Consider the following 11851-nt stretch of genomic DNA (forward strand, 5'->3'; position numbering starts at 1 on the left):
GTCATTTGCATCAAGTTAGTCGAGAAACATTATCTTTCTAGCAATGTTCTTTCTTCCCTCTATTCTAGTATATTCCTCTTGCTTAAACAACTATTTCCTCCGTCTCATTTTGTGAGTATTCTTCCTTTCGGTCCCAAAAAGAATATTATTTTTCTTTATTTAAAAATAATTCATCTTTAGATTTCTACTTTATCGTTAATGAATTGATTTACAGTTACATAAATATTTAAGGTTTGTTTTAGACCACTAATTTAAAACTCTTTCTTTTTTTCTGAAACTCCTGTGTCGAGTAAAACATCGCCATATAAAATGGGACATAGGGAGTATTTCTTTAGTAAATATCATATCGAATCAAATAGTGTCATATAAACCGAGACCGAGGGAGTACTACACAGGAAATGAGTAATTTCCTTCAAAGGACAAACCATATAATAGCCATGGTTGTTGTTGCCTTGCTATTGGGAGGCAACATTTTATTGTCGAAAGTGGCGACAGAAGATGGAATGTCAGTCAGAATAATGGTCGTATATCGCTGGATTTTCTCTGCAGCTTTTCTTGGCCCCGTCGCCCTTGTGGTTGAGTGGTAATTACTCAATACTAAAAACACCCTAATTTCTCATGAAATTCGAAAATTTTCGTCGGTAATAATTTCGACTGATTTTTTGTCGGAAATTTCTTACCGAAGAATCAATTTCTGAAGTGACGGAACGTCCGTCAGAAATGCGCGTTCTTCATTAATATAAGCATATATTCCGTGTTTATTTAACTTCGGTTTAACTAGTAGAGATTTTGTGTTAATGATATATATATAGTATGTACGATTATCCTTTTTTCTTTTTGAACTTTTCCGGTGAGAGATTACTCACATTGTCGATCCCAAACACAGATAAAGAAGAAAGGTTACAGTAGGCTGACAGTCGACGTAAAACTTGTTAATTCACGATAAATCTTCAAATATATGGAGTCTTTTTTTTTCTCTTTGGGACAAAATGAATTCATAATTATTTCAATAATTTTGTACGAATATCTCGTCTGACTAGTTTTTGGTTTCTAAAATAGGAGAAGAAGACCGAACATAACCTGGGCTTTCTTGCTACAAGCATTTATCTCAGGTTTACTAGGGTGAGTACTCTCTCTCTTGATTTTGAGTTTCAACTGAAATTACTGTATAAATATTTTTGTATGGATAATTTGACTCGGCATGAAATTTAAGAAACAAAGATTTTTTTAAAAAGCTTGCGGTCTTAATTAAACATGTCGTAATATTTGTGTGGTTATAAGACTTGTATATATGTCACAATATTTATGTCGCTATTGAAACTTTTCATTAAGCGTAAAATAAAAAGCTTAAAGCTTATTTTTTGCAAATGTAATAAAATGTCGTTCTTTTTTTAAACGGATCAATGAGAAAAAAATGTCATACAAATGGAACGGAGTGAGTACTTAAATAAAATAAATTCTAGAAAACTTAGGGAGCTGTAATCTCATAATATGAAGGTAGCTAGATATCTGCATTTTAGTAAACTACAAGAGAAGATGAGTCAATTATGCCTAACCTATTGTGTCAAACTTGGTAATTTTGTAAGAGTCTAAGTTATATACACCGTTAATGTAAAGAAATTTTTATACTATCATGTCTTATTTATTTGTTATAGTAGATAATGTGCCTCGTTTTCATGATTATAAATTTCACTTTTTAAAGACTTACATGTAAATATCCTTTAAATGATTTTTTTATACTAACAATGTATAAAACTTAAAATTATTGTGTATTTAAAAGGAAAAGGTGAAGCTTTATAAACAATATGCATCCTTCAAAAAAATTTGTTTTCTGAATTTTGTAGTTGCACTTTCTGATGCTAGGTGTCAAAAAAATGTATATATACTCAAAGAATGGTACGATATAAATTGCAATAATTCTTTTTATAACAATGAGAAATGTAGATTTAGTTTAACATACCAATACATTATTAATGTTGTAATAAATGAAGGGATGAGGCAAGAACAACCAATAATTGGATGTATTGTTATTTATAATGAGTTTGTTATAATTTACATCGTCGAATTAAACAAATTTTTTTATAATTATATAACAGGGGATCACTCTTCTGTAATCTGTTTTACGCAAGTATTGAATTGACATCTCCTGTATTTGTATCTGCAATTGATAATCTTGTACCAGCCATGACAATCGTTATCGCCATACTCTTCAGGTATGATCATTACGTAATATTATCCATATATAAAAACGAGACATTTTGCAGCAACAAAAAACAAAAACGTGAATTTCGTATATTTTTTGTGACACATCATTTACTTGTAACTTTAATATTATTCGCTAATAATAAAGTTGACAACATTATGAAGGTTATGAATTGTGATGCTGAGTGTAATCTTAAACTCAAGAATGCTGTGAAATGTTATCATAAAATAATGAAATATTAGAGGAAATATAATCTTATTACATAATAAGTGATTATGTTATCTCTAATCTCCAAGAAACACTTGATGCCAGAAGAAGAGGCGTATCTCGGATTTTTATAACATGGGTGCACTACTAAAGAAAAGAGAAAAAAGAAAGTATTCCGTGAGAATTGATCATACTCCTCCAGATCAATTCTAGATAATATGTACATAAAATATCTAATTTGATGGAGAGATCATTGGTTCACGTGCCCGTAAAATAGGCTATAAATCTGCCCCTCGCCAGAAGCAACGCCAGAGAAAAAAAGTCTAATTAAATGAACTTATTTATAGATTTTTAATACACATTTATAAAAATTATAATTAGTCAAATTCATTGGTAATATTGTCCGTTTTTAGACGAGATATGCGCGGTTTTGAAGCTTGTCATTGCAGTTATGATTTAGCTTCTCTTATATACCTGGCTAGCATTTCTTCCGTATTTTGTCGTAATTTTTCTTAAGTGTTATACGAGCCTTAAATATTTTAGTCCATTTGCATATTATATTCATGATATGTATCCATCAACCTGACTTCTTCAAAATACTGTTACAAATACACCTCTAATTTTTTTCTAACGGCAAGACCGATAAATGATCAAATTATTATTTTAATTCTTTGCATGTTATATACGCAGTTTACCATCAACAACTTAAAAAATTAAATTCAAGCTATGGTGGTTAGGATTTTATTTTGTCATCAAGATGTATCCATTAAAACTTTTTCAAGTTGGAAATTGAAAATTATATTTCTTCAAGTTGCTAATGCCCCTTTAGGACTTGATTAATCCGTCAATTAATTGTCTAGTTTCTTTGAACAAACTGGGTGATTTGTTTAATAAATTAAACATGAAGATAATACATGACACTAATCATTTATCAATACTGCAAAAAAATATTCAGTCAAATGAAATGGGCAAGTGATGAACCCTGTTTTCTTTTTGACCGAGAAAGTGAAAAATCTATCAACTTTGTTTGAGAAGAGAGTCACAGTCAAAACATGGATTATATACATAAATTATACATACACGAATATACATATATTATATTATATATGGATTATACATGTGGCGAGCCAATAAGCTTCTTATTTAGTGAAAAGCTTCCCTTGATGAGAGCAGAACTATCTATTTGAATTATTAAGAAAGTGATCATCTATTCTTGCTTTGAGGAGTAGATTGAAGGGCTTATGACTTCTCCTGCTAATGCTCCCGACTCGCATATGTTACGTAGGAGGCTAGTAATAATTTGTGTCATCGTGTACGATTAGCCCGCCTTGCGGAATCGAAAATTAGATGTTATATATATATATATATATATATATATATATATATATATATATATATATATATATATATATATATATATATATCTGCTTGCTAGTTTTAGTTTATGCAATGGGGTAAACAACTATTTTGGTTCATTCTCTAATAATTTATAAATATATAAACCCTCCCCCCTCCCTAACCCCCCAAAAAATATTATCGTCCACTTGCATATTTTTTTCATGTGTTATGTATACATCAACCTCACTTTCTTCAAATTGATTTTCATAGATCGGAGAAATTGTCATTGCATAAAGTAAGTGGCAAAGCAAAGTCCCTTGGAACAATTATATGTGTCACAGGAGCCATGGTAATGACATTTTACAAAGGTCGACAACTTCCAATGTGGTCTTTTAAAATTCATTTTTTGCATCATACAACTACAACTGGATCACATGAAAAGTTACAATCTGGCAACAGCTTCTCCTTGGGTATAATACTTGCATTGAGATCGAGTTTCTGTTATGCACTCTGGACAGTATTACTCGTAAAAAAATTCGAAATTTATTTTTCATCTTTCGTCTTCAATATAATTAATTACAGAATGCAACTTACTTCTTATGCCTACACAACCAAATTTAGCCGAGAATTAAGTTCGTCTTTTATTTTTTATAGGAAAAGATAGGTAATGACTACCCATGTCATTACTCGAGTGCTGCTTGGATGAGCCTTATGGGAGCAATTCAGTCGACTATATTTGCATTATGTTTTGATCATGAAAGTAATCAATGGAAGCTTGGCTGGTCCATAAGGCTTTTCATCGTTCTTTATATGGTAAGAAAATAAAGTTTAAGGTATATATATCGTTAGTATAAAATATTTTTGCACAATCAAGTTACTATCGGGTAATCGATATTATTTTCAAGATTATAAATTTCATATTCTAAGGAGGCTTAGTTGCAGATATTTTCAGATTATTGATAGTGTAAAATATTTCTTACAATGATGGAAAACTATTCTACGTGTAAGGTTCATAATAGAGATCTGATACCATTCTAGTAAAAGAAAAAATCCGAAGAAAACGTATTTAGAGGAGCTTGAGGATTTTACTAGTTAGGTAAAATTTTATATATGCAATTATCATATTGATCTTTGAAAGATATGGTAAAACTTTACTCCTTTCTTTTAGTTTTAAATGCTTTTCATATGGTATTGAATGATCTTCTCCAAGAAATATTAAGTCATCGGTATAAATGTACATGTATGTTTTTTAAAAATCACTTCTAAAATTGTGCCCAATAGGAAGCCCGTATACTACGACAAATTGAGCTAATACTATTATTCAACTAATTCTTATTCTAGTGTTGATACTATTTTATTATAATGTATATTATTTGGATATTAATGTGTTTTCAAAAGAGTGATCATTAAAAATAGCATGCTTCTAATATTATTTAACAAATAAAATGAATAAACTACTGCACCTAAATTTCTTGCCATTTCTATGAAATCTAATTGTTAATAGTTAGATCATAAAAACTTACAATAAGTAATTTTTAATTTTCCTCCTGTTTGAAATTTGCATTGGGGATTGACTAATTTGGATTCGTATCGTGTAAGACCCATTAAGGAAAAACGCCCCCGGCTAGAATTTTTTCATACATAGAGCTTGAACTCAAAACTTTTAATTAAGGGAATAAAAAGATATCTACATATATACACCACAACCCTTGTCGGTTTATATTATGTAAGTAATTGTATGTAATAGCAAATACTGCATTAGCTTCCATATATTCGTATTATGCTAATAATCTTTTTGTTATGGTAGGGAGTTTTAGGGTCTGGGATTGTTGTTATTCTCATGACGTGGTGCTCCCAAAAAAGGGGTCCTTTGTTTGTATCAATTTTCAATCCTATGACACTTATTTTTGTAGCACTAGCAAGTGCAATGTTTCTTGACGAGGCAGTATATGTTGGAAGGTATAACGGATTATTCTTATGTTTTGTTGTAATTACGTTAACCTCCTAATTGAGTAAAAAATGTAAAATAGTTTAACAAATTTCAGTGATAAATTAACATAAATTCTGACATAGGATTCTTGGATCTACTTATTATCTACAGTGTCATAGGTGGTGGTTTGATAATAGCGGGATTATATCTTGTGTTGTGGGGGAAAGAAAAAGAGCGGAAGGCATTAAATCAATCAAGCAACGAAGAAGCCACACATAATGTTGAAGGAATCTAATTGTTGGGATAACAATTATAATTGCATCTAAAGACTGTAACGTAGCAAGATCAATGCATCAAAGTCATAAACTTTTTTTTATTGGGATGTCATCTTCTAAGGTTAAGTCTTAAAATTATATTTTGATAAGGATACAGAGAAGGTGTAAGTGTATATGCATAAATGCAGCTAAAGTACCACGGCCCAAAAATAGTGAATATATGAGTTAAAATATAATCATCTCTTATTTCATCGTAGTGTTTTTTTAATGGGTTATAAGTTTTTCCATTATATCAGAGCTTTCACAATTTAAATCTAAACTTTTGAAGTTTTCTCTTATCTATGAAGTCTCTAAGACTTAACATAATAAGTAAAAGAAAAGCTCGAGACAACCCCACGATACCCAACGAGTGAAGGGTTAGTATTGAAGATCTCAAATCTTTTAAGCTTGCAAGTAATTTGATTTTGATGCTTTTCACCTTTTTTTAAAGTTGGGGTTTTCCATTCTATTCCAACTTTTAGGCCATTAAGAAATTAGAAAGAAAATTTACCTCATATAACAAATGTATACGATATATTTATTATAAACCAAAATTATTTTAAAATATTATTTTTTATAACTAGCTTTTATATTTTATATCAAAATAAGTATTTATGGTATATACTACTATTGAAGCATGAAATAAGGCATGAAATACACTATTTATGTTTTTCCTCTCTCTTAGACAGCTGGACATACCTATTTTTAAGGTGATTGTTGTTACTGTATTCATGAATACATGGCGTGGTACAGCTAGACTGCCCTGATTTTAGGCGATTTTTACTGTTGCGTTCATGCGCAGATACATGTGAATACATGCGTGTACAACTGGACTGCCCTGATTTTAGGCGCTTTTTGCTATTGTATTTATGAATACATGACACGAATACATGTGAATACATGCACGTACAGCTGGACTGCCCTTATTTTAGGCGCTTCTTACTGTTGTATTTATGAATACATCAGCGCGAATACATATGAATACATGCACGTATAGCTGGATTGCCTTGATTTTTGGCGCTTTTTGTTGTTGTATTCATGAATACATGGCACAAATACATGTGAATACATGCGCGTACAACTGGACTGCCCTGATTTTTAGGTATTTTTTGCTGATGTATTCATGAATACATCAGCGCGAATACAACGAATACATTACTATAACAACTGAATAGTAGCTATAGAAAGTAATTATATATATGGTAGCTATAGAAAGTTAATAGCTACTAAACAATAGTGATTTCTGAAAATTTCTCAAATTAGAACAATGAAGATCTAATTGATGGGCTCAAACGACAAATGGGCTTCAAGTTTGCTTTCTCTCACCTTAAATTCTTGGTCAATAGGACCACCTTAAATTAATTGAATTAGACTTACAGAAATTTTCTTGGACCATTTCCACACTGTGACATTTCTTAAGCAGTGAACACAAAAACACTCTTGCATTTTTCTCATTTTTAGATGAGCAAATTGGAAAAATACCACGTTTTCTTCAATCTAATCAGTTTCTTTTAAGAAAAGAAGTTCTGTTCATCAATTAAGGGAGGCAAAATGATTCTGGTGAACACAGTCTCACATTTTATTTTAATCAAAATACCCGTATGATACCTTGCTTAACCAACAAATATAGACATGCGTGGTCAATAAACTTAACCCTATATATTAATAAAATCACAATACTATTTTCTGCATGATTAAAGTCAATAAACTTTATTCGTTGTATTATTTTTAATTATACAAAAATAATTTGTAATTGTATTGATACGAAACAGTAAAGTTCAGTGATCAAGCACGTGAAATTGGCCTTTTAAGTCAAGTCGTTGAATATATCACTAGCATTTATATATGGGATATTATTTATGTAACGACCCGACTTGTCGTTTTAAAAATTTACGCCCCGTACATCAACTTAAGGTCTCGAACAATTTTGTAATATGCATTATGACTTGTGTGTGGTTGAGTTTAGTTTTCGGACGATTTGGGATCAAATTGGGAGAACAATTCTTAATTAAGAATCTTAGAGAAAAGAGTTGACTAGAGAGTCGATTTTTAAGCAAACGACTCCGGAATGAAAGTTTTATGATACCAATAGCTTCGTGTGGTGATTTTAGACTTAGGAGTATGTCCGGATATTTATTTGGAAGTCCGTAGTTGATTTTGGCTTGAAATGGCGAAAGTTGAAAATGGAAGGTTTGAAAGTTTGACTAGGAGTTGACTTTATTGATATCGGGGTTGGAATCCGGTGATGAAAATTTTGATAGGTCTGTTATGTCATTTATTACTTGTGTACAAACTTTGAGGTCAATCGGACTTGATTTGCTATGTTTCTACATCGAACCTAGAATGTTTTGACATCGATTCTTCAAGAATACGTAGTATCACATTAAGCAAACGAGCTCCAAATTCAGGTTTAATTGAAGCATTAGATCCGTATTAAATCATTTCCCATCGCCAGCACTCAGGGTAGCGCGGGGCGTTGTCCCTGGTCCTAGGATTTCTTGCAGGTACTGGAACCAGCGCCAGAGGCAGCCCCCATAGCGGAGCTCTGACTCCTACCGCCCGTTCTCTATAGTAGCAGGTTCCTATCGGTCAGGTTCCGGGTATAGTACCTGTATAGCCTGTTATTCCGGTTCAGTCTGAGGTCAGGTCAGAGGCATCAGAAGAAGAACAAAAGAGACTTGAGAGATTTAAGAGGTATAATCCACCTACCTTCAGTGGCACAACTACCGAGGATGCCCACAGATTTCTAGAAAAGTGTCACGTATTCTCCGCACCATGGGTATTGTGGAAGTGAGCGGAGTTGCCTTTACTACATTTCAGCTGTCAAAAGCATCGTATCAATGGTGGCAAGCTTATGAAGAGGACAGACTAGTCGATGCAACGCACCCAACTTGGGCTCAGTTTTCAGAAATATTTTTGAAAGAGTTTGTTCCCCAGACTCTCCGAGATGCGTGGCGCACATAGTTTGAACGGTTACGTCAGGGCACCATGATGGTGTCAGAATATGTCATCAGGTTCAAAGATTTAGCCCTTCATACTCTTACTTTAGTTCCTTCAACCAGAGAGAGAGCCCATATATTCACTAAAGGACTCAGTTATGATCTTAGATTCTGTATGACTCTAAGATTACAAGATAATACTTCATTTCAGCAAGTGGTGGAGATTGCCAAGATGTTAGAACGTGTTTGGGGTGAGGAAAAGGAAAATAAGGAGACCAAGAGGTCTCAAGTTTCTAGAGAATTCACTGGATGCTACTCTGCAGCTATAACTCATTATGGCGGAGACTCGAGTAGTCGGACAGCTTAGTTCGCATATCAGATTACTCGGGGTCCACTAGTAATTTCTTTTAATGCACCACCTATACGAGACTCCTATAATGGTTATTCCAGTTATCCAACACAGACTCAGTATAAGCATCTGAACCCGCATAGGGATGTTATGAGTGTCATTATACTAGTCATATTATGAGAAATTTTTCCAGACTTTGGAGGGACATATTACATCAGAGCACTCAAGCCACGGGCTCCATTTCAGTTGCTACTCTACCTACATATGCAGTTAGGGGTGAAGGACAGGCGGGTAGAGGGCGTCCTAGAGGGGGAGGCCCAGCCCGTTGATATGTTTACTATGGTGTGTGTCACGACCCAAAAACCTAATCTGTCATGATGGCGCCTATCGTGGAACTAGGCAAGCCGACTCATTTCCAAACAAACTGATATTTTTATTTCAAAGATAATTTCAATACTATGTAACATAAAACCTTCATTTAAGGAGTTCAAATCAAGGAAAACAGAAGTGCGAAAAAGAAAAGCCCGACATCGGGTGTCACTAGTCATGAGCATCTACTACAATCTGTCTAACAATATCAAGGTTAACTCAACCTGAAAAATAGCTAAATACAACTAGAGGAAGATAAGAGGGAGAAGAGCAGGGGTTGCGATCGCCAAACAGCTACCTTGCTATCTCCAAGAAAATCTGCAACCAGAACACTTAATAACCGCTATTGTGTCCAGCTACACATGAATCTGCACACAAGGTGTAGGGAGTAACGTGAGTACGCTAACTCAGTAAGTAACGACAATAAATAAAGACTGAGTAGTAGTGACAAGCGATAAAGCATATAACGTTCATGTCATGAAATCTCAGTAAAGTATAACATACTTTAAAAATTATTATTTGAATCAAATCATCTCGTTTAAACCCAGTTTTAATAAAAATCATTTAAAGATATTTTTCCAACAGTTTTTCAAACAAAGGCTCTATACAAAGGTGAGCGAAAATAATGAAATCATAAACAGCCCCTCGGGCAAAAACATCACTCATATACAGCCCCTCGGGCAAACCTCACAGTCACTCTTGCCACTCGGGCATACCTTACAATCACTCTTGCCACTCGGACATACCTCACAATCACTCATGCCTCCCAGTCACTCAGCACTCGCACTCAGTAGGTACCTGCGCTCACTCGGGGTGTGTACAGAATTCGGAGGGATCCTTCAGCCCAAGCGATATAATCTGCACGGACAACTCATGTGCTGCACGGAAAACTCACGTGTTATAATAATAAAGTATGTTGCAGGCAGGCAGCCCCGATCTATACTCATCCTCACAAATCAGGCCCTCGGTCTCACTTAGTAATAAACCTCTCAAGCCACTCGGCCATTTCAGTAAAATAGGGCATTCGGCCCAAAACATTTATATGCATCAAAATAGAGCCATAAAATTGAGTTATGTGGTAAACAAGTATAAACATAACTGAGTATAGATTTTCAATCGAAAACAATGAGAAGATGGTAATAAACAACCCCTAAGGATCCAAACGGCATTGGCGCAAGGCCCAAACATGGCATTAAGCCTAATTTACAGAAATTCTTTCTAAAACATATAAGTATCATATGGTTTCAACAAAGTATGCAACTTTACAGTTGCTATGGGACGGACCAAGTCACAACTCCCCAACAGTACACACCCACACGCCCGTCACCTAGCATGTGCGTCACTAAAAATAGTAGAATGATACAAAATCTAGGGTTTCATACCCTCAGGACTAGATTTACAATCGTTACTTACCTCACACCGCGAAATTCTTATTCTGCAATGTCCTTTCCTCGTGAATTGGTCTCCAAACGCCTTGAATCTGGTCATATATAATTTGTTTCAATCAATAAAATTCATTGGAATTAATTCCGAAAGAAAAATATGATTTTCCATAAAAATCTAAAAATTAGCTCAAAACATCGCTCGTGGGGCCCATATCTCGAAACTCGATAAAAGTTACAAAATCCAGAAACCCATTCAACCACGAGTCTAACCAAACCAATTTTACCAAAATCCGACCCCAACTCGACCCTCAAATCTTCAATTTAAACCATGAGGGTTTTCAAATTTTTCCCAACTCAATTCACCAATTAAATGAAAAAAACAACCATGGATTCGGGTAATTTAACCAATATTGAGTTAAGAATGCTTACCCCATTATTTCCTATGAAAATCACACACAATCGCCTCAATTCCGGGCTCCAAATCGCCAAAAATAAAAATGGGACGAAGTCCCATGTTCAAAACTTAAACTCACTGCCCAGACTTTTCTTCTTCGCCAACGCGGTCAGTGTCTCGCGTTCGCGAAGCATAAAATAACTCCTGTCCAAATTCCTCCTTCGCAAATGCGACATCACCCTTGCGTTCGTGAAGCACAAAAATACCTCTGCCCCAATGCCTTCTACACGAACGCGTTCAGCCTATCGTGAATGCGACACCCCCTTACGCGAACGCGTAGACCAATTGCCTGGGGTCTTCGGTTGCTTCCTCTCTTCTTCGCGAACACGTAACACCTCTCGCTTTCGCGATGCACACCCAGTC

General features: G+C 34.3%; 1 protein-coding gene across 1 annotated transcript; it reads left to right on the forward strand.

Annotated features, from left to right (window-relative positions):
• Positions 1-437: 437 nt before the first annotated feature.
• LOC142179099 (WAT1-related protein At1g25270-like) lies at positions 438-11629 on the forward strand. The gene is made up of 8 exons (XM_075248920.1): positions 438-583; positions 1060-1122; positions 2097-2213; positions 4019-4274; positions 4403-4561; positions 5556-5707; positions 5850-5912; positions 11602-11629. The coding sequence occupies exons 1-8, from the start codon at positions 438-440 to the stop codon at positions 11627-11629; spliced, it is 984 nt and encodes a 327-aa protein (XP_075105021.1).
• Positions 11630-11851: the final 222 nt, after the last annotated feature.

The sequence above is a fragment of the Nicotiana tabacum genome, unplaced genomic scaffold, assembly GCF_000715075.1.
Source record: "Nicotiana tabacum cultivar K326 unplaced genomic scaffold, ASM71507v2 Un00350, whole genome shotgun sequence".
Taxonomy (NCBI): domain Eukaryota; kingdom Viridiplantae; phylum Streptophyta; class Magnoliopsida; order Solanales; family Solanaceae; genus Nicotiana; species Nicotiana tabacum.

Excerpts from the sequence above, each read along its gene's own strand:
- LOC142179099 (XM_075248920.1), top strand. The coding sequence starts at position 438 with ATGGTTGTTGTTGCCTTGCTATTGGGAGGCAACATTTTATTGTCGAAA. Across the intron at positions 584-1,059 it reads GTCGCCCTTGTGGTTGAGTG|GAGAAGAAGACCGAACATAA; the intron begins GTAATTACTCAA and ends TTTCTAAAATAG. Across the intron at positions 5,913-11,601 it reads TTGTGGGGGAAAGAAAAAGA|TGTCTCGCGTTCGCGAAGCA; the intron begins GCGGAAGGCATT and ends CAACGCGGTCAG.